Source organism: Vidua chalybeata, chromosome 2 (assembly GCF_026979565.1).
Source record: "Vidua chalybeata isolate OUT-0048 chromosome 2, bVidCha1 merged haplotype, whole genome shotgun sequence".
Taxonomy (NCBI): Eukaryota; Metazoa; Chordata; class Aves; order Passeriformes; family Viduidae; genus Vidua; species Vidua chalybeata.
The window spans coordinates 99,378,712-99,403,015 of record NC_071531.1 but is presented as its reverse complement, the minus strand read 5'-3'; the positions used below and the strand labels follow the sequence as shown (position 1 = coordinate 99,403,015).

Sequence of the window (24,304 nt, the reverse complement as noted above, 5' to 3'; positions counted from 1 at the left end):
CTACTGCTTTCACAGGATGTGGGCTGTGTTCTGAGCCCACAGTGAAATCTGCTGCTGGGGATTTGGAAGCTGCTTTGTGGAAGAATCAGCAAGACACTGACTTCTTGTTCAAGGGTTAGTTTAACGTGCACTTCTGGATCTTGGCATACCGTGCCTGAGCTTCTTATACTTAATGACTCGAATAGGTCATTAATAGGTAAAATAGCCTAGTGACTCTTTTTTTGAGACAATTTCTAGAAAGAATGGATTGCAATGTTTGCAACAAAACCTCCAAGTCACATGATTCAAGACCAGATGTCATACACTTCATCCCCTTTTTATATATTGCAGCTGTGTATAGCCTCATTGAATACCAAAGTCAGTTGGTTAGAACCTGCTGATTTTCTGCACTGTACTAATTGAAGTTCATATATTCTAAACGCTTTGAGCATGCCAGTACTGGAGTGTCTTTTGGTCACGTTATGGTTGCATTAAACTTGATAACGTGAATTTATTTTCTTTTCCATTTGAGACACTACAGGCACTAAGACCCATTAGTGCACAGTTTCTCACCTGATCATGTCTAGCTTCAGTCATCTACCTTTATACCATGGTAAGATAGGGGAACTTGGCAATAGTAAAACTTCACATCCAATTTCAAATAAAAATGCAGTATATTATGTAGCACCATGTAGCAAAATGAAACCTTGCAAAGGCATAGTAAAGCTGCATATTTTTTCATCTTCTGCAAGAAATGTTTACAGATAGAAGTAGTACATGACTGAAAATACTGGCATGTTTGTGAAGCCCACGTGTTTTTCCTTTTAAAGCTGGTTTGCTTGGCAGGTCTGTAGTTCCTTCATTGTATTTCCTGTAAAACTTTGTATAAGTTTTGTGCATTTGAGCCATTCTATTACTGGTTGGAATTTGTACTTGTTAATTATGTACTGCTTATTGTCATAGACCTGAGCTAGTGAAGAGGTCCAGCATTTCTGTGACCCAGGAAAGATTTTTAGCATAGTTGGTAGTGTATTTTAATAGTTTTTTTTCATTTCAGTTCTTAATGGCCTTCAGGGAAATGTTAAAATTTACTGGAAATAAAGTTAAATAGTCCTTATGACTTCTAACTGTTTAACTTTGTTAGAGCTTACGTTTGAATTAATTGGCTCTATAAATCTCTTAAATCCAAGTGCAACATTAAAAGAACATTGAAGTGTTCTAAGTGAAATGTGTACATCATGCTCTGTGGAAAAAATAGTGGCAAATTTTCAATGAAAATATATGCAACCATATTTTTTCTGAAATTTGAGAGTTTATTTTCACTGTGTTTATTTTCATCTGTTTAAAATGAATGTTGCTTTCTATTTGACTTTCTGTTGTCCTCATCATTTCATAATGGTTTATGTCTCTTGGAAAGGTGAAAGTAAACTGTTCTAGACTTCTGGTAAAAGATTCCAGTTTTTTGAAGTACACACACAAATATAAGTGCTTCCAGAGGCTAAACCACAGTGGCTTAAACTTGTGTTAGTACCTACTGATATGTGTTCAGGACTGAAGGTCCTTTTATACTTTCATTTTTAAGCTAGGCAAAACATTGGGAAAATTCATATCTGATGGCTGACAGAAAGAACCCAAAGTACCCAAAGAAAATGTTTTAAAAGGTAATGAATGTGATTACATTTCTTGAAAGACTTTTTCCAAGGGTCAGAAGTTTACATTGAATGCAAAAAGGATTTTTAAATTTTTCAGATTACTTCCTTCTGTATTTAAAATATTTTCAGAGAGTATGGACTTTTCAAATTCACATTAATTTTGAAAACCTTAAAAAACTTCCATTGAACAGAAACAGTTTTCTTAGAGCTGTAGTTTTCCTCCTGGGAAGTGCATTAGCTCTCTGAAAAGGAATCACTCAAAATAGCAAATAAATTTAAATTCTCCCTCCTTCATCCATAAATTGATTAAAATGTTCAAAGTGGTGCTAATTGTTGAAATTGAGAGTTGCCATGGCCTTATGGTGTATATAATGGTACCTTTAATATGCCAGACCTTCAAGTCTGAACAGCTTCTAATACATCTTGCAATCAAGATGTATTGTCTTTCCTTTTGTGTTGTGCCATTTCTAGGTCACTGTGTTTCTTAGTTTCTGCTGAGCAAAGAGACAGCAACACAGACAAAAAAAATTCTACTGTCAAAGGCTGAAGCAAGTACTGACAAAACTCAAAGACACAAAGCACTTTGTATTCTGAAGTGAGAAGTTGTTCCCTTGCAAATGTTCACGTAGCATAACATTGTGAATCTAGTGCCTTCAGTTTGGGTGACTTGTAGAGAACTTGAAGCACAGTGTTTGTATCTATGGTAGACATGCTTGTATTTGAAGTTAGTTGGAACATATAATGAACAATGAAACTTGACAGTATTTTGCTCTCATTTTAGTGCTTATTACTGTTTTTCTATTTCTGGATATTTATTCCATCTATTTTTTTTCTTCCCTAACTGCATTATCTGTGTACTTTGGAAAATAGTTGAGAAACCCAATTGCTACTAGAGTCAGAGTGTTTATCTTTTTCCATAAATCTGTATACTGTTACCCAGTGTTGACTCTGAGTTTGTGCTGACTCTTGTGGTGACTCTTGAGTTCAACTGATCTGGTGTCCCAATAGCCAGAAGCAATGAACCAGCCTTGGGAAAGTCTAAAAAGAGAGCTGTGGAACTCTGAAAAGTTTAAGGTGAAGTTTTATGTGACACAGTCTGAATTACTATCATGTTAGTACAGATTCCAAAATTGTGGGAAGGAGAAATCCTACATGATTAAGTTCCTTCTGAATATTAGTTTGGAATGGTAGAAAAGAGGGACTTCCTGTGCTTATGGTAAATTACTTTGGAATTTCTTCTAATATTTAAGTGGTTTTTGTTGCTTTTAGATCTCCACAGCAATCTTGGATTGATTTGTGTTTATGGATTAGCATTTAGAGCAGAGGTAGTTCATAATCTCTAGTTTGGTCTGAGGAGCATGAATGTCTCTTGTGTGTAGGATTCAGCAGATAAATGTGAAGATACAAGAAAAACAAAAAATGAGTGAATTAATAATTTTTTTGCAGAAGTGATAAGGAACATTGTGATCAGATACAGGAAGAGTTCATTAAGGAGCAACATCACTGTGAAAGGCAGAAAAGAGATTTAAATCTCTGTCAGAAAATAGGAAACCAGTATGAAGCTTTGAAAGGATGGATGAAATTCTGAAGAGATTCAGTAGGGAGATGTTTTTAGGGTGTCAGTATCCAGTTCTCATCACTGTAGAATGGAGGTTTGAGGAAAGCTTGGGCAGGAATCCTTGCCACAATCGAGGCGAGACAGAAATGCAGAGTAGATGTGGTGGAGAAGGAAAAAAAATTTCTGCAGAAGGATCTGAGGATCAGTAAGAGGTGACGTTGTGACTAGTTAATGGAGAAAAGGCAGAATGGATAGGGAGAAAAGAAGCTGTATTGCCACCCCAATTTAGCTCCATAATGAGTTCATGAACTATAGGCATAACATGCTTTTACAGTCATCTGGTGAATAATCTGCAGACTATTGCAGCTTCTGTGGAATTGTACAGTCTTGTGTACTTCAGGGACCCCAGTCGAATAATTAATGATGCTGTGTTTGTTAGAAGACTGTCTATGGTGCAAGTTTGCCAAAGCCTGTTGTGCAAACTCAGCATCAGCCTTTGGGGGTATTCTATGCTTGTTCTTGTCCTTGGGAAGCCTCTAAAAGTTGTGGAGGACCAGTACTTAGTGTGGTGGACCCATTGTAGATTTGAATTTTTTGCTGGGGGAGTTAGCAAGAAAAAAAGGTAGTGCTTCATTTATTATGAAGTGAATTAAAATGAAAGGAAAACAACTGTGGTACATGTACTTACTGAACATCCTTCAACAAAATGAGAATCCAAGTGATAATGTAGTTGCTACTTCTGAAATCAGCTTGGAAATTGTAATGCAGTAATATTTTCATATGGATGTGTAAATTTTCTTTGTCATTGTGAGAAGTGTTCTTATTACATAGTTTCACAAATATATAAAAATCCTGATTCTGTGATAGTTTCCTTCTTGAAACTTCACAGCTGGTATATTTACCTTCTGACTCAGACTCAAGGTTTTTATCAAACAGTAATGTAAAATCTATGGGTACTTTTTCTTAAAACTTGGTTGTAGCAAGTTGTGTGAAGTGCTATCGTTACAATGATCTTGTAAAAAATACTAAGCTTGACAGCCTTAACTGCACATATAATGTATGATTTGCAAATACTAACATTTAACTCTTCGTTCTTTTTATTCTGCACCATCTTTCATTCTTTTCTCAAAATTTATGCATTTTGTATTAATCACCTTTGAATTGCATCTTTGCCATTACCATACAATCCTAATGCCATATATAAAATGCTGCTGCCCACTTTTATCCCCACTCCGGTCCTTATTACCACCATGGCTGGACTGGTTATCACTCCCCTCCAGCAGACCCATCCCTCAGTTTTCCTCCTATCTCCTTCAACACACTTACACAGGCACAAACATGGGACAACTTTAGCTACAGTATCCCATCTGAAGGAGACAGTGACAATGGTAGGTGTTCCATATATAATTTACTTAATTTTGTGTTTTCAGAAACATGAGTATGTGGTGAATACCCCACGTGGTTAAGGACAAAGGACAATACTCTCCAGGGGATGTTTATAAGACTAAATTCCTCAGAAAATGCACTTTAATTTGCTCTGGAATATGTGGTGTCAAAAGTCAGAGTGAAGTTTCACTCTTCTCTGGCAAAACACCTTTTCCCATGATATTAATTGCAAGAACTGTTTTCAATGTGGGTTTATTTACTTGCTTTATTTTCGAGAGTTGTAAAAACAGCACAGTTGTACTCAAACAGCAGTTAATTTTGCTGCTCTCTTCTGCATTTTTTATTATTTTTTGAAAGTTACTTAACTATTAAAATATCCTGATTCCATTTGCATTTATTAGTGCAGGTGCATAACTAGCATAATAGAAGAATCCATAAAGAAACAAAGCTGAAACAATCAGCTAAGCAAAAATAGTGATTTCTGTCCAACAGAAAATGTTGTTAATAAGCTGTTCACAGTGAACATCAGGTACATTAGTGGACTTTTGTTACTGCTGCTTTTGTTTTGTTTTTCTCCAAGGTTTTATTGTCATAATACACTAAGTCACAGCACTAATATTCAAAGTGGGCTATGTTTTGCCAGTTGCCCTGAAGTAGAAGGGTGTTTAGATATTAAAAGGTCGCAAAACTGTCAAACTCATCAGATTGAAACGAAGACCACAAATATTGAATGATAAATGCAAACCTTTAGCTTACAGTTATCCTTAACTTTCCTTTCCTGTCTGACTATTCAGATGCCACTCTGGAAGTCACACTTGTATCACCCAAGACTTAAGGACTGAAGCCCCTTCACAAGGGGTGTTTGGTTCTTAGTTCAGTTCTTTAGTTGAGAGTATTTCTTATTTGCCTCAGAGTTCTTGATTATAAAACCATAAAAGCATACATAAGGAACCTGCTCTATAAGGGAAGTGAGTGTGGAATATAAGAATTCTGATACTGGTACCTTGAAAAAACTGAACTTAGTTCATGATGGTCTGAAACTAAGTTAACATTTCACTGATGAATAGTGTAACAGAGAAACCTAGAGGTGCTTCTTCTATCAGTGCAGAATTTGGTCTGTGATTAACCCATATTTTTTAGTGTTTAATCTTCTAAATGAGAGGCACAGACTAGCTTGTGCATTTGGAACATACAGAAGCCTCCTATCACTCAAATCTTAAGCCAAATGGAAATGTTAGCGTTTATTGTCTTGGAGTGTTAGAGTAGAAACTGCTTTTACACCTGCCTGTTTTTTAAATTGGATCTATTGCATTTCTGTTACTTAAATTTAGACTGAATAAGTCAATCAAAGAGAAATGTAACTTTTGGCCTGACTTCAGCTTTCCTGTCATAGTCCAACCTTCTTTTTGTCAGTTATATTTAGAGTCAGGTTAAATCATTTTTTGGTTTGCCTGAAGGATGACATTGTCACACTAAGTACTCAGTACATTGAATTCCTTGATGTACAATTAATAGTACAGAAATGTGCATTAAAATTCAGTGCAGAGATGAAAATTTTCACCAGGAAGTTTGTCCTTGACTGTGGTATGTTGAGTACATACTATGTTATTAACTATTACTCATCTAACTTGTTGACACTTGTGCAAAATAATTTTAAAAAAATTATTGGAACAAGTACTACTTAATAACCTGGCTTGAGCATGGATTCAAAAAGCAGAAACTACTCTTTGAAAGAGTGAAAAATTGACATTCAGGTGTGTGTGAGGTATGGGCTCCCCTTGCTGGAGATTGTGTGTAATGCTGAGAAGTAAGCAACATTTAGGACTGCCAAAACTTCCTCTATGGGAGCACTTTTTAAAAAATTCAGTACATAACTAAAACTTTTATAGTTAATGCTTTAGGGTGTGGAGGTTTTTTAATTCTGTTTTTTAATCAATTAACTTATTCTTTTAAAAAGCTTCTAATTGTAGTTTCTCACTGCCTAAGATTAGCCTGCCTTTTTCTTGTGGTGGAATTGACAAAGTAATGCTGAAACCTTTCAGTAACAGACATGTGTAATCTGAAACTGGAAGGAGGTAAATCTTGGAACTTTGACTTCATAAAGACCTAAAAAAGGATAGCTATGGCCAGCTAAACTGAATGAAGACCACAGTTATACTCTCACTCTATGAAAATTGAACATAATTTTGTACTACTGTTTTGTAGATAATTATTTGAAATGTTGCTACTGCTAATAAAGCTACAGTGGCTTTTAAGTACCATTTAAACCGTGGTTGTACTCTTCAAGAAGGATTTTTATCTAGGTATTTCATCTGTGAGCAAAGGTCAGCTATTAGACTTGTGCAAGAAACTAGAAAATCTTACTAATTGCAGCTACTATTTTTAATTAATGTGATAGGAGATTTTTATTTCAAGTCTTAAAAATTTAGAAACAGCCTCCAGGAAATTATTAGAGTTGCTAATGCAGAAATGTTAATACAGTACGGTTCTGGAGTTAATAGAAGTCCTTGATAAGGGTTTCTGCTCTTGAAAAACTCTTTTTTTTTTTTTTTTTGTAGGCATCTTAAATGATACAATTTATAAATAACATTTTAGATATTTTTCACCATATATCAGTGTTCTAACAGCCTCTGTGTTTTTGGGCATGAACAGTCATAATCACGTGTCACCTTCCTACAAAATGTTAGGAAGCATGGATCTGTTCATACACCGTAATTTGGATTTAGAATTCAATTCTGAATATTGCGTTTGCTTGCTACAAAGCGGAAGATTAAATATCAGTAAAACTGTGAGCCTTTTGCATCTGAAGGCATGGCTCTGCTACTCTCATGCATTGTGTGGCAGGTCAGTGTGAAGAATGGTTTTATTTATTTATGATGTGTGCACCTCTGTGTAGAGGCTTTTGGGTGGTGACACTGAAGATGTGTTGTCCACCTGGAGAAGGGAACTGAGCTGTAGTCACTCTGTAGTTCTCAGTCCTGCACATTCTCTATAGGATGCTCTCCCACTTTGTCCCTGGGATTTCTGACGACATTATAAAGAATAGAGTTTACTAATATAGAACTGTAATATTAGGTGTTCTATTTAAAAGTAATTCTGTTTAACAAATAGCATTAATATGCCATTCCAGAAATTACTGTTTTTACTGAAATTACAGCAATGTAACAAATTTCAGTTCCCTGAGAAAAGTTAAATTAGGACTGTATGAGTCAAGTAGTGGAAGGAAGCAAGTTTAGTAACTGGCCATGGTTTATTGTGTCTTGATGCCTAAGATGAATAGCCTAAAGATATACAAGGAGTTTGTTGCCTTAAGCTTTTTATAGTAGCTAGGGGAAAGAACTCTGCCTTTTGGCTGAAGTGCCATAGATGCTGTCTGTCTATCCCTTTGATTAGAGAAGTAACTTCGATCATTCATCTCATTACTTAAACAGCCTGCACACAGTTTGGGTGAGATTCATCATGACTACACTTGTGTGAGATGGCAAACAGAGTCACAAACAGGGACAGTTGCATTTTGGCTGTACATCTTGTTCTTCCAACGCATTCAAAGCAGTCACTGCTCACAGAAGTGGAAGGGTAGAGGTGCATATTTGCAGAAATGTCATGTAATGATTTCAAGGAGCTGTATTGTGGGCAAAGTGATAGAGTTGACAGGACTGGTAGGAAGGAGAACTGCCAAGGGTGTGTGCAATGCGACGTTTGCAATATGACTATTTAGTGTAAGCACTTACTGAATGGCTGAGTCTTCCTACATTTGTCTTTGGTGGGTTTGTTTTTGTTTTTTATTTTTTTAGCATAACCTTATCTAGTAAGCATTTTGATCTGTGTAGGAGGCTTGTCGCAGCTTTTTACACAATTCAGCATCTTGTTAGGAGAGAGTTCTACTTAAGAGTAAGAGGTGTTTCCTGCCATGTTAAATACAAAGTGTTGTATAGATCAGACTCTGTAAGGGACACTGCTGGTGCTTAATCATCTGACAAAACTTGCCCCTTCAGATTAGGATTTGGATAATTTATCTGCACCATTGGTGCCTCAGGACACTGGCCAGAGCAATATCCAAAAAGCAGCCATTCATAATTGTAATCCAAGATCAGATTTTTCTGTCCTCTTGAGGACAAAAAAAATTTCTAACTGTTTTTGCTGGAGGCAATGCCTAAGGGTTTTGCTTAATTTAGAAATAAATAAATCAAAGTGTTTGTTCTTAAACTAAAATCTCTCTTTTTAAAAATCACAGTGTTCTTAAGACCACAAAGAAATTTGGAATCAATAGATCCACAGTTCACAATTCGAAGAAAAATGGAGCAGATGAGAGAAGAGAGAGAGCTTGTGGAACAGCTACGTGAGGTATGTGAGTGTTGGTAGAATTAATTTATGCTGATGGAATGTATTTTTAAATTTTTCTTTGGGAAAGTTGCCTAAGGAGAAAAATACAAGAAAGGTTAAATGAGGCAATATTATTTCTGCAAATCACATTGATTAGACTATTGCTGAAGTTCTTTATCACAATCAGATGTCTGTGTTTCGGGAAAGACTTTGTAAAAATGAGAAATAATAATGGGAGTTACCTGAATGACATCCAGTTAATCAGCATGCCTTGCACTGGTGGAATTAATTATTTGTTTAATTTAATCAGAAAGGATGAAGTGAGCACTTGAGAGAGAGACAGAGAGAGAGGTCTAGGAACTATTTCCAAGCAGCTGGAGAAATCTTCAGTTTTGTATGTAAAAGGCATAGTAAAATTTATTAGTTTAAGCTGAAAGTAGTTAACTAATGCTTGAAGCAGCTTTCTTAGAAATTAAATCAGTATTTCATCAGTGGAAAATCTGAATACAGAAGGTGATTTCCTGATACATTGTCGTGAATGTTAGAGCTAGAACCTGATGGAAAAATTGGTGCATAGGATTTGTGTTACACAACTAATAGCTGGGTAGCAATGTTTGTGTGACACCTGGTTGTGCTGACAAAAAGAGATGACAACCTTTGCTGTGAGGAATGTCACAAGCCTGAACCTGTCAAGGTTTCCAGTTATATCCCATTAACAGGACAGGGACAGATATTAACATAACTGCAAATCCTGAAAGTGATAAGTGATTTTCACTTCACATCTGAATTACAAGATTATTTGTCCTAATCTCATTATCCTCATGGAATGGCTAATTGAAAAAATATCAGTTTGTTTTAGATATTTAATTTTAAAGCAACAGGATTCTTCTCTTTACCAAAAAATGTTTAAATGGTGAGATTTTTAATGCAGAACTATGTGGACTTGTCGATTTGCGTTGTCTTACCTCAGGCCCTCACCTGTTCTAAGTATGAATTAACCTAACTTTGCCCTGCTGGTTATATATATTTTTTAACAGAACAGGTCTTGTTAAAGATTTAACATAGTTGATAGAACGTAATGTATTATCAATTCTAAACCTGAATGATGCCAAAAGGACAAGATGCACTAATTAGATGAGACAGACTTATTAGCAATGGGAAACAAAATGTGGCAATGGGGAGGTAACAGTAATAAACTGCAGTAGTTTGTAGTTATTCTGAGCTAGTCTGTTCAGCAGCATCAATGCAGCTTTTAAACATTTCTTTGAAGAGTTACCATGGTTCCTAAAAATAATCATAGGTAATTTCTGCAAAATTCCTGCCTTGTGCATTAGTTCAGTTAATCCTCACAAAGAAAATTAGAACAAGGTTATTCACTGTGTCAGGCATGATTGTGGAGAAGTAATAAGGCTATCTCTACACAGTATTAGGTATTACCAGTAATGCTGTCTTAATGTGTTACATTTTAGCTCCACTCACTATCCTTTGCTCTCACCCTGAAATATCATGTCCTGGTATGCAAATTATTTTGTTTCTTGTGAGAAGTTTAATTATAGGTCAGTGAGCTAGAAGACTGACTGTGTTTGAAAATACAAAATGAGATGTTAAAATTAATAAAACTTATTTAGATATACTGGGTCCTTTAGTGACATTAGTAACCACCAGAGCATTTGATTATGTACTGCACAAGAAAATAGCCCATAACATATAAGTCATAAAGTTTGTACTTTATTCAATAAATACATATATTAATAAATTTTGCTTTTGAATTGTTCGATGGTAAGTTGGCATGTAGTGAGATTCCACGGAGCCATTAACTCCAGCATGAAATGGCATTGAGTTGGTATTGTAGATGCACTGTGCTCCTATAAAAAGCATACCCTGGTCTACACTGCATAGTCTCCCAACAGACAAACCAGTGTTCTAACAAATACATTTTTATTTTATTAACTTTATATAAATATTTTTGTAACAGGTTTTGGAAAAACAGTCTCAAAGTGTATTCTTTTATGTATTTATTTACTAAAAATGTTTTCTGATTTGTGAATTAAACCAAGTGAAAACAAAACATTGTATTAGTGAACATGAGGCATTCCCTTGTTTGCCACTTGTGAAACCTACGTGTAAGTACTTGAATAGTGTGTCTAGTAAAAGAAAAAATGAAAAAATATAATGAAACCCCAGAGTGCTTCAGTGGAGGCTATTTCATGGTGAGGCCACCCAAATAAAGGATGTATGAGGAAGAAGTGAAGAGCTAGATTTCTTTAGATTGGATTTCCTGCTTTAGAGTGCTGAGAATATCATGTGACTGTCCTCAGCTGCCTGAAGGGTAGTAAAAGAGAAGGTGTAAAGCCAGGCTTTTCAAAGATTAACAGTGAACCCATGAAAAACAGTGGCACAAATTGCAGAGAAAGAAATTTCAAGTAGTTATAAGGAGGAAATTCTTTGCCATAAGGGCAGTGGAACACTGAATAAAGTTGCTTGGAGATTTTGAGGGCTTTCTGTCCTTGCAGCTATCCAAAACTTAACTAACCAGGGCTCTGGTGTCACTTCAGATTTGTTAGACTGTGACCTCCAAAAATCTCTTGCAACCTACTTCCCTTATTCTAAAAATAATTATCTATTCATAGATACTCATATTCAACTGGTATAGGTTGAGGTAACATATTAGAGACTAATGACATTAAGAGGTTCAACTAAGAAATAGCTATTTAAAGATAATGGGGAGTAATTATCTCTAAGTGGAGAGTTGGAATGGTTTCAAGATTGGAGCACAATTCAGGAAACTCATCATATATAACAATCTATTGGGTTTGGTGTTTTTTTAATACTTAAATATTTTCAAAAGTATTTTATTTTGCAATATCAAATTCTGTTCATTGAGTCTTCTATTTTTCTTAACATGTATCCAGAATTTCTCTTTTACATCTGAATGTTTTGCCTTCTCTTACCTATTTTTCTGATCACTCTAAATCTTTCTGAGTAATTTTTAGGGAAAGATTGCCTTTTATTCTCTGCTTGTTTAGTCATTAAGTCAATGTAGTTCTGTTTCAATTTTCTGCTGATAAAGAAAATTTAAAATGGATAAGTAGAAGACTTGGGGGAATGGTAAAAGGAAGGAACCACGTGCAGTTCAGTCACATGACTAATTGCATGCAGATGTGTTTTTATACCTCTCTGTATAAAAACACATGCATATTGTGGCAGCAGAATTGCAGTGTTGAGTTCATTTAAAGAAGTTAATGTAGTTGAGTGACCAGCATAAAAGAGGTTGTGGTTTAGTTTCTAAAGAATTAATTATATAAAAGAATTGTATTTTTTGGTAATAAAAACTCCAATCCTGGCTATGTGCCTACCGCACAGGAGACGAGGGTATTTATTCCCTTTTTGTCCCATTTGTGCATTTCTGTATCAAAGTGTGCCTGCATTCTTCCTTTGCAGAACATAGAAACAAGACTGAAGATCTGTTTGCCCGAAGACCTGGGCTCGGCTCTGATGGATGGTGTCGTTCTGTGCCATTTAGTAAATCACGTTCGCCCTCGGTCTGTCGGGAGCATTCATGTACCCTCACCAGCAGTAGTAAGTTTCATCTTTCTTCCTGCACTGAAATGTTTTATTGATTACTGTTTCATTCCCAAATGATATTTGGGTACATAAACCATGTTACTGTTCAATGAAAGATCTTTGCTGTTAAGGGCAACATTTACATGACTGCAAATGTTCATTAACTTTTATATATAATACATTTATATATATCATCTAGGTATACGTGTATATATATACAAGCACATTTATAAATGAACAAAATTATCCTGCCTTGTACCTGATCTAGTAACAAGATTGGGTATTTTCATTATGGCATTTCTGTTCAGAACAGTATGAAATGCTTTGATTGCAAGTTTTCATTCTAGTACACCCTTAAAAAAGAAAACTCGCCTCTCCTTTGTGGATTGAAAAAAAGTGAGATTTTCTTCAGCAATGTATGGCATAGCAGATGTCATGTTACTAAAGCACTTAAAACAGTTACCAGTATATTTGTCCTGTTGGGTTAAATGCAGAGGTGATTCCTTTCACCTGCAGACAGAACAGAAACTTGCACTATAGTGATTTAATTTTGGCTTGCCTAAATCTAAGGACCTGAAGGTTTCAGAACATAAATTCTGTGTGCACTTATTAAAACTTAAGAAAACAGTATTGCATTTTCTCTCTTTGTTTATGTCTATTTCTTGAATAGATCATTGTTCCAGGTTTCTGGTAACAGTCTGGTTCTGAAGAGATTTTGTGTGTTTTCAGACTATTTGCCTTTCTTCTTTTTAACGTACGTTTCGGTAAAAATTTGCCATGTGCACCCTGATACTCAATTCTGAGAATACCATGTGGATTTTGGAGGCAACCTGTAAGAACTTTCACGAAGACAGATTTAAGAAAAGTATAATTTTTCAGACATTCTAGTGGAATTTCTTTGGCTGTTCCTTGACTTAAAATAATTTCTATCTTTGGTAAAAATATGACATTGCCAAAATATGCAAACTTGGGTTTCTGGGGTAAAAACTTCTCATGCTGATTTTTTAAAATAAATATCTTGTGGTGTTTTCTGTAACAAAATGCACATATTTTAATTTTTTTTTTTCATTTTGTTTCAACTTTATATTGATGTTCTCTTTCTTGAAACAGACTTCAAATTACTTTAGCCTGGAAAATTAATTCTTTGAATTCCTTGCTACTACAGTGAATTCTTGGTTTAAGTGAATATTCAGGAATTACCATTGTTTCACATCTGATATTGAGAAACTAAAATAGTGAGGAGTTTGGGTTTTGGCTTTTCTTTTTAGTAACATGATACTTCTGTAAGTATTTGGTGCATAGTTCTGAGTGAGACAAATTGTAGAAATGTTTGAGATTCTAAGGTAATAGGACATTGATTCTTCAGACACATTAATACTGTGTATAGCTACTATAAATTTGTGAGTTTAAAAGTGTGATCCTGTTAATTATAGTTAGGTCTGTTCTTCATGACTTCTTTAGCCACAGACAATTTTTTTTCTCTTCTACAGCCAAAACTTAGCATGGCCAAATGCAGGAGAAACGTGGAAAACTTTTTGGATGCATGTAGAAAACTGGGGATACCAGAGGTAATTTAATTAAGTCTGTTATTTCTGGATGTTCAAAAATGAAAATACATTAATTACAGGAAAGCTGAAGGATAATTTTATGAACTACAGGTTTTTAGCAATAAAGACATGGAATTTAAAACCTGAGCTAAATAATGTGATTTAATACTGCTTTAGTGCATTTAAATGGCTTATTTCATAGCACTTAAAAATTTCAAGTGTTGTCTCAAAAGAGTAATTCACTATTATCTCTAATACCTCTTTTTTTACTATGGAAAATAAATAAGGAATTATGGTAATATATTATGTAAGTAGCCAAAAGCTTGCTATTTTTTTTTCATTGCACAACATAACTGCATTTTTATCTCAAGCTTTTAGAATATAAACTTCATTGTTTTTAATTTTTTCCTTTTTTGTCATATTTCCATTTTTTACAATGTTAAGTACTCTATGCATTGGTGACTAATAAGACTCATCTTTTGTATTGAAATATTTCTACAGTGATTTGAAGGAAAGCGTTGTATGTTAAGTATGGAAAGCATATGTGTGTAAGATTCTATCGTAGTTATAAGTGTTTCAGAAGTTGGAAACAAGGAAATTGCAGTGCTTGGTGTTTTCTGATTTTAATTTAAGAATGGCATCACTCATCATGTAATTTATTCTCCTCTTCATAATTAATGTAATGAATACTGGAGTTGCATTGGGATTATTTCAAAGACTCCCTTATGGTTTAGAAGAACCTATTAAGAAAGAGTTAAATTTCAAATACGTGACCCTCAAAAGAAGGTGAAGTGTTATATAAGGTCATTTTAAACTGAACACAGGAAAATTGCATTATGTATTTTCACTGGTGCCTACATATGACAGTGTAAGGAAGGCTGAGTTCTTTTTCGTCTGTTTCAAGAATGCTGAAATGTAAAGATATTTTGTGTGATTTCCACCACCATCCCCTTGGGGAGCAGATGGTAATGCAAAATTTCACATTGAGAAAGAATTCTAGTTTCAATTCTTTGTTTTATCTATATTTTAGCACTTGATTTGGAGGACAGCAAAAGTGACAGATCATTTTTGCTATTTGTAGGAATTTTGAGGGGGAGACTTTCTTAACAGTTCCAATGAATGGTTCATCATAAATTTAATTTGACAATTCAGTGTAATGGCTGGGTCTCTTAAGCTGTAATGGTTCATTTAGTTCTTGTAGTTATGTAATTTATTATATTAGAATGATTTCATATTAAAGGTAAAATTTCACTTCAGAGAAGATGAAAATCTCATTGTTGTGGACTTCTAGACTTAGAGCATTTGTTAAGCCACCCCAAAATTCTTCTGATACATCATAAATTATCATGAATAGAATACAGGTCCGATTTTCCTGGCTGTAGCCTTTTGGGAAAGAAAAGGCTGAGTTCTATTTTCATTGCTGCTATGAGATCTTTCAGAAATCTTTCCTTCTTTTTGATTTTGGATTTCTCTAAGTAAACTCTCTGGAGAAATATCTTCTTGGTATTATGTGAATAGGCATTTCCATATATTATTACCCTCAATTTTAATCCTTTCATCAAAATTACTGTTGAATTCTTTAGGATTTTTTACAACTTTATTAAAGTTTATTTGTTGGAGAGTTGCATGGAGGCTTGGGCTCAAAGCCACATCTTACCAGTCTGATTTGTAAACTAACCATCTTTATGTATCTAAATAAGCATTAACTTCTCTTGAAGGGAAAAACTCATTCACTTAAACATTAAATTAATTGCTTGCAATTGTAAACTTACAATAGGTTTTAAGTACTCTGAACATATTCTGTTTGATTAGCCATCGGTAATTTGCAAATGTAAATTTGCAAATTTTGCTATATTTTGTGAAAACACATCATGTTGTGGAACTAGCTGGTAGATGCTAGAACTTTGCTGTGTGTTGCAGGGATGTGGATTAGGAATGCAAAGTTGTGTAATAGCAAGTATGACAGTCAGCTGTCAAAGTTTTTAAAGAGCTACAGATGGCATGCTCATGCTCCTTCAGATTGATGAGTTGTGCAGTGCCTAACTATCTCTGGAGAAACCAGGAAAAGGAATGCAGTGAATGACTTCTTTTTTAAAACAAGCACCTTATGTGGGAAAGTGATGGGTTCTACTTTTGAGTCCTTATATACCTGTAGGTATTGGGCTTTTCTGTGGTACTTATGCCTATGTCTAGTTCCTGAGAATTGACTTGAAATTTTGCTGCATGGGTTTGAAAAGGATTTTAAATGGTCATAATTTGTGTTGGTTTGTTTTCAGTTATTTGAGAAATAGAGTACGTGCTGTTTCTTGAACTCCACAGGTTTGGAATAATTTCCTGTTTAGTCATGTAAAATGAAAATAAGAAAATAGCTAAGTAATTGCTGTGTTGTGCTGATGTGCATGGTTTCTTACTTCTGTGGTTTTCAGCATTCAATTCTTGGATCAAAATTGCTTTCCCAGAATGATCCTGGGAAGTTCCATACAAATGCAGAACAATGCAGCTGCTATCTAAATGTGTCACTGAGTATCAGGAGTTGGCATCTTGACCAAAGAATTGCAAATATAAAATTGAGGAACATCAGTGTCTCTTTATAATGACTGGTATGTAGAAAACTCTGAGAGCCATTACCTGCCAGGTGAGAGTTCCAATACAGTGGGGGACACACTGAAATTAATTTCTGTTAACAGCCACATGATGCTTCTGACTGCATGCAGAAGGAACGTACTGGATCACACACAAAAGGGAGGTTTGACGTCTGACCCTTAATAAGAAACTAAATAGCAATGCTCTGGCTGCACCAGGAGGCTGTCAAAAGTGTGAGAATTGCAGAACAATCAAGTTGTGTCCACTTTTGCCACTAGGCTTTGCTGTAGCACCTCATCAGTGAACCTCTTAGATCACTTTTTGAGAAAAAACAATATTTTTATTTGATGTAAGAAAGGGATGTTGTCAGATAAGTATCTGAAAGCATGAAGATTCAGAAAATGTCTCCTGCGCCCCTCAGGAGGCACAATCTTTGTCTCTTAGAAAACCGCTAAAGAATATTTTACATTGTTAACTAAAACCCATCAAATTACCCAATTTACCTCAGCAGGACTGAGGTCCTGCTACATTTTTCAGTGATATGCAGTACTTGGATAGTGTCATTCATGGGACTTATATTGTTAATGTCATGTGAACCCACAAACAATAGCACCCTCACTGCTTACTGAGTTCATCCATGCTGCACCCACCCTCTCATACTTTGTGGGTTTGAAAAATAAATTTGGATTTTTTACTTCTCTTTCCATGGAAGTGTGGCCCCCAAAGTGTCAAATGTAATGGTTCTATTGCAGTTTTACTCTTCCTAGTGACATCTCATGCCAGAGATATTAAAAATTGTCAGAAGAGTGATTTATCATCACATTACCTTGTATGTGGAGTTATGGAACTATTTTGTTTACAACTGCTTTTTCATAAAACCAGTAACAATATATGTAAATAAAGGCAAAAATATTCATGAAGATTTCTTCAACTTGTCATTGCCAAATCAGTATTCATACTAGGAACAAGGATGTAGACTTTCCTATTTCAACCTGTAAATTAATAACTTAATTAAACTTGAGCTTTTTTTCTTGGTAGCTGTTATTCCTGGTAATCCATATTACAGGGTATTATGCAATTTCAGTAGTATTAACTAATACTCCTTTCAAAAGTTAAAAATAATTGATTTGTGGTGGGTTGAATTATACTTTACTATAAGTAAGATTTAGACGAAAACAAAGCTGTACATGCAATATGTTTGAAAGACAAAAGTTACAAGTTTTGGTCTGCATTTTTTTCTGGTTCTCAGTTATGAACAAATAAGGGGTATCTGAAGTAGGATCTTCTAAGCATTTTTTGAAAAAGAAATGAAGTATTTTCAATGTCCATGAAATCAGCTTTTTACAAAGACAGGAATTAATTTTTATGGTATTCAGCTTACATTAATGTAATATCTTAACACTTTAGGCACTTGAGCATATTTTGACCCTTTATGGCATCAGGTCAGAGAAATATGATTTATCTTTTTAAAAAGGAAATAAAGACTTTCCCCACATGACATACTGTATTGCTCGTCATACAGTTAAAAAAAAAAAGATAGACTGAAGTTATCATGATTACTACTAGAATGGTAATTTCTATTTATAAAAGGTAGTGATAAAATAAAATCTTTCACAGCCAAATGTTCCAGCAGGTTTACTAAGTGTCTGTGTTCCAGCATATCAGCAGTGATGCAGCATGATTTAGTGTGACAAATAATACCTTGGGTAGGAATGAGAGACTTCTGCCATATCTCTTAAATTTTCAGTCATTTACATTGTGTAAACATATTGAACAGAAAAGGGGGTGATGATAAGGAATGGCTTTTTGGATCTCAAATCATTGTACAAAGATGCAGACTACGAAAGGTTTGTCTGTGCCCCTTCTGAGTGACTTTTGAGTCCTGCAAATGGGATCTAATACTGTGCATCAGCCTCTCCTCTGATAATGAGATCCACTCACTATGTGGCAATGTCAGACAGAATTGCTCTAAAAATCAGTGTGACTTGAGTTAGTGTAGGAATTGGAAATTAAGTAAAACAATAATAAAGAAAAACAGAACAGGAGGCTTTTGTATTCTAAAAGTAGCAAAACAAAGTAAAGGAGGCAGCCAGGCAGTGACTGTAAAGTGGTTTATCTTCTATCCACCTGTTAGTTGTTCAACTGGTAATCATGTTTTTCAGTTTAATGCAAGGTGTATTATCATTGCTACTTCTGATTATTTTCTAATCACATAATCAGTAACTTCTCCATAGTTTCATCATTAGACATCCATGAAGTTGCAGTAAGTTTTATCAAGTATGATCCATTCTCCACATTTTTCCTCCGGACCCGGTAATGGACACTGTTTGGCCGACGGTATGGAGTTAAGTGGTTCAATACACTCTCAGTTACAGTCCTGAAAGCAGAGTTCTGAGATTCCTTTTATTTGTGTTTTGAGTATAGTGCATATGCACTACAGATTTCTTTCCTTAATGCACTTCTTCAAACTTACTCTTGACTTTTTTTACCAGAGTGTAAATCCGAGGTCAGTTCTGAAACGCTGTCTGTTTTCAGTCACTGCAAGGGCATGTGGAATGAGGGTGGTTTGTGCACACAAACAGCTGGTTATGCTTTTGCTGCCCTGTTTCTGTCTTACTGTGTTTTTTCTGTGTGCATGATTGACAGCTCTATGATTTAATTGTACAGCTTCATAGACATAAAATGTCAGGCCATAAATGTAATGATTAAATAGGTGTATCTTTGTCACTCTTACTAGCAGCAATTTCAGTCCCCTAAATGAGAGGGGCAGTGTTTGTCATAGATGGGTGGATGGGTGATTATCTTTGAGATTTTGTATGGAGGGCATGTGCTTTTTCACTATTTCATGATGTCCTGTTTTAGTTTTGTATTTTTATTGCACAATATCAGTACAATAAGTGGAAATACTTCTACCATTTTAGAAAAGCGATGTGTTTTTCATCTACAGTAGTTACATTACAGAAATCTAAAATACATAAAATAAAAATATTTTACATTATAAGGTGTGAATATAATACCAAATTATCCATCATCACAGAACACACAAAAATAGATGTTCCCAAGTTTCACTGAATTTAACTAAAACACATCATGGCAGTTTCAGTAGAAAGTTTCTTCTGCATGTGTTGGCTGTTTTTGTGCGCTTTGGCTTCTCCTTATGCTGCTTAGGATGTTAATCTTGGGTTAGCAACTTCATCAGTATCTGTAAAAAGTCAACCTATTAGCAGCTCTGATTCTCTAAAATCTGAAATTACTCCCTTCTCTATTTGACTGCAGTAGGGACTATTGGCATTGTTTTGGGGTTTTTTTTGGACAAAAATTTTAAAAGGTCCTTGTTATAAAGTTCTGGCATTTTCTTTTTAAAATATAAGTTGAATGTAAATGTATCTTAGATATTTACTTTTGATATGTATTTGCAGTAAGTAGGAATTGAGTCTAGGATGTTGTTCCAAAATTAATCCAGCATTTACTGGGTTTATTGGTGTCTTTGGTATAAATGCAATATATTATGTAGTTGGTAGTCACGAATAGTTTGCACTAAAACTTGTTTCTGTGGTAAGCAGCTTGTGGATGTAGGTGTTCTCAAATACAGTACTAGTTCTATCCCATTTTTAAACAAGATCAGTGTGTTTGGTTCTGTCTGTGAGTTTTCATACTCTGAAAAATAACAGAATTGCACTGAAGTTTATTATCACATTAGAGTTTTGAGTTAAATTCTGAAAAAAACTGCAAAAACAATGCTGTTGCTAGGCAGGTTGGCTCCCTGTTCTGTATCTGCTGGCCTAAGTAATGAAATTTTGCAGCTTTTGACTCCTGGTGAAGCTAGAACCATTCATGGTAAGAAATAATAAAACAAAAAAGAATTTAAAAAAAAGTGTCACTATTTAATTTGTGTATGAATGACAGCTTTGACTTCCAGTTTCACTAGCCACTTTTCAGGATAGAAGGACATTTAAATTATTTAAAGTTTAATTTATTTCAAACTGGAGCTTGAAACTATGCACCAACAGAAAACAGACATTGAACTTCCATGTCTTGGTTTATTTGGTGTACTGTCAGTTCATTAAGGAAGTGAGACTGAAAAGCTTCCACAGGAACAGTGTTGTCTCAAACTCTTACTGCATGTAATTTTGTTCAGTAAGTATTCATTATCTCAGTAAGGCCTTATTTGCAATGTAAAATGGTGTATCTTAGATAGCCTTTTGAAAGTACTAGTGTTGCTTGGTTTGATTTAAATGTTAAATATTGTGTGAATATGTTGGTACTATTACATATTGCACTTCATATTGTATAGCTAGTCTAGAGTAAGTTGCCACAGCAAGTCATTGGTACTTTCCAAAAAAGGTATGGGAATCTAACCTGCTAATAATTTTTAAAATGCTATGTAAGAAATTTAGTGTCCAATGCTTCATTTTAGAAACTTTATTAAAATTAAATATAGTGCCTTTTTGAGTTTCTATCCCTGGGTTTCATTTTTCAAAGATCAGATATTTTTCAAGTATCAGGTGATATTTGAATACCAAGTTTTAGATTATTATATTAGATAATTTTGCATACTCCTAATGATTTCTGTAAATACTTTTTCTTTAGACTTCATATTGCTGCTGCTTGTGCTTTTAACAGCTTTCTAACCCACTGTTTGCTATTTTATAAGGTAGTTTTTTCAGTTGATTCCATTTAAGCATTTGAATAAGGTCCAGATGTGCAATAGTGTACAGACATCACTGGAACGAGTGGATCACATGCGCTTCCTCACCCTTGTGAACTTGGGCTTAATTTTGGAAGGATTAGAAAGCCTGAGCTCTTCTGTCTTAACATTCTGATGTTATATGGTAGCTTCAGTATTTAGAGGAAATAAAAGAAAGCTGGGATGTCTAGTGACTAAGGAGATACTATGAAGAAACTTTTCCTACATGTTTATGTTAGAATATTGTGATAGTTTATTTATCAATATCTTTCTATTTTTGTATTTGTAATTTTTTGCACTCTTTTTCTGTTCTAATGGCTGCCCTTCGGGATAGGCTGACCTCTGCTCTCCGTATGACATCCTGCAGTCGGATATTCGTCACATTCGAAAGACTGTTGACACTCTGCTCGCCCTCGGGGAGAAACCCCCACAATCAACTTCTACTTTTCGCTCCTGGGATCTAATAGGCTTTTGTCTTTTCCATATACTTTTTATAGTCTTGATGTATATAACTTATCACTGGAATTTGCTAACAGCATAACCTGTTCGCATGTGCGCACAAACTTTCTGCTTTGTCTCTGAAAAATTACAGGTACTTAATTTCCTTCCTTTGCCTTTCAAACTTCTCCCTTTCCCTTGCTTCCCTTCCTTGTAATATCTTTATTAATCTCTTGAAATAGAAGAGAGAAGTAGCATCTTGAAGGCAAGTCCCATGTCTTCTATCCCCTCCAGCTGTAGTTTAAGAACTTATGTATCTCTTTATTTATAGCTTTTCTTTCATGTTGCCTAGACTACTCACTAAATGTGTTAAAGCAGTGAAGCTCCTCTTGTTCCATATTTGGGTGTAGGCTAGATGTGTATCACAAGCTAAATAGAGCTAAGCCTCTTACTTTTTGTGAAAATCCAAGAATGCTGCAGATACTGAAGCAGCTTCAGGTGGCACTTCCAGCAAGTGATAGTATTTTCTGAGTGGGTGCTAATTATCTCTGCATGTGCTGTGTTAAGAGCACTTAGAGAACTATCTTTCAAATTACTGTGATTTTTTTTAAAGTCTTATATATTAACAAGAGTACTGTAACTTTAAAGATTATTGTTCGTCTCTACTGTTCTGATTAAATTCCATACTGGAGTAGTTATGTTTTCCTATGATAGAATAATCTTTTTTTTTCTGTCACACAAAACAGTGTTGGACTCCTTTTAAACATTTGCTACATTAGGCCCCAAAGGTGACTGTAAATTAGCAGTGGGTATGAGCAAAGCCATAGAATCTAAGGGACTTGAGAATGTTTCAGGTACAGCGAGACGGTTTAAGAATAAGCTATTAGATTCCTTTACCTGCCATTCTTTAGTGAGGCGAGTCCAGCAAGTAGTCAAGCAAGTCCCATCATTATCTTCTCTGTTTCATCACCTGTGAAAATGCAGATACTGTTTGTTTGTTTGTTTGTTTGTTTGTGTAACCAATGTAAGACAATGTAGCTAGGAAAACAGATCCTCTGGGAAGACTCTAGCTTTTCCATCCTAGGAAGTTTTAAAGAGCAGTTTAGACATACATTAGGCAGGAGCTATTGGTATGTTTAACATTGACTATGGTTAGACTGCTGGACCGATGACTTCCATTTCCCTTCCAGTTCTGGGCTCTGTTCATCTATTCTAAACTTAAAATAAGACAATTTTTGGGTTTTCTCCTTATTGACATGAAATATACAAATGAAAAATGCAAACCCTTGAGTACAAACCTATATTGACCTTGCAATATTGGCCTAGATGCTGTTGCCTAAATTTGTAACTCAGGCTAGCTAACCAAAGGACCTCAGTTTTGTGTCTTGGAAATACATGCATTCATTTCCCCCCATCTAGTATATAATAAGCTATAGACTTTATAGACTACAGTATAAAATAAGCTATAGACTTTTAGAGTATAACTAGGATAAGAATTTGTATGTTACTGATTATTCTGGCCATACAGTTATTATTTAATGCTGCTCTAGAAATATTCCCACTCCACAGATACTTGTAAAATTTTAAAACTTTTAAATGCAGTTCTATTCCTGGTTTCTGTGGCTTAAATATACAGATATAGATAGATACATATATAGACAAATATATACATATATGTATATCTGTCTAGATATATACATAAAAAGTAGTAAATGTATTATTAGATTCATATTTTACAATGAAAAAATTAATGTCCGTGGATGGATAAATCAAAATTTTTAAAGGGTTTGGTGTCTGGCAGCTTCCAGTGCATACATATAACAACTTTATTGTAAAGAGTGTCATCTGTGGCCAAGTGAGAATTCAATGAGTGCTTCAAAGCTTTTTATTTGGTATGTAGATATAGACTTGTTCCCTCATCCTGCACAGGCTTGTCTTCTACCTGTGTGCCTAATTTCAGCAATTCCAACAGCAGACACTTGTTTATTCAGTCACAGCTTGACATTTCAGCTTCCACTTTGAGCAGATCTTTGTTTTGATTTTTTGTTGTCTTATTCTAATTATTTTGCTTTTCTGATGAAACTGAGTGGCTTGAATCAGTTCAGAATCTACTAATATGTTTGTCTATAATCCAGTGTTGGCATTTGAGACAGAAGTGACATCTTCTATAGGGCTGGAATTTTGCTACTGCTCCCATAAGCGGTAAACAGGTCTGTCAATGGTTTGTGTTGTGCCCTCCTTGTGTAGTGCTGACCTACATGTATGAGTTCATCTTTTCAAATTAGAAAATCACATGGAGAAAGGTTTTGCTACCATCCTATAATACACGTCTGTCTATTTGTCTAATAGCACATCTGATTATCCACTGTATCCAATACTTTGGAGTGCAGTAAGAGGAGTAATCAATGTGTATTGCATTTTCAGTGTGCAGAAATGAAGTTCATTTCTTCAGTGGTTTTAAAGCTTTATCAGAGTAGACACTGGGCTAGAAACTGAAGTACTGTTGTGCCAGTGTAGACCAAGTAAACGTCCCCCTGTCACAGTGACACTTAAACTTGTCCTGTGTCCTAACTTTGTATATGCTTAC

At 35.0% G+C, this 24,304-nt stretch overlaps 1 protein-coding gene across 2 annotated transcripts in view; it reads left to right on the top strand.

Moving 5' to 3' along the window:
* LRCH1 (leucine rich repeats and calponin homology domain containing 1) overlaps positions 1 to 24,304 on the top strand; it is a 113,921-nt gene that overhangs the window by 79,536 nt on the left and 10,081 nt on the right. For both annotated transcript variants that reach the window (XM_053934715.1, XM_053934714.1), the window contains exons 16-18: positions 8,810 to 8,919; positions 12,340 to 12,477; positions 13,953 to 14,030. In XM_053934715.1, the coding sequence (XP_053790690.1) occupies positions 8,810 to 8,919; positions 12,340 to 12,477; positions 13,953 to 14,030 (326 nt within the window). The remainder of the gene's footprint in view (positions 1 to 8,809; positions 8,920 to 12,339; positions 12,478 to 13,952; positions 14,031 to 24,304) is intronic.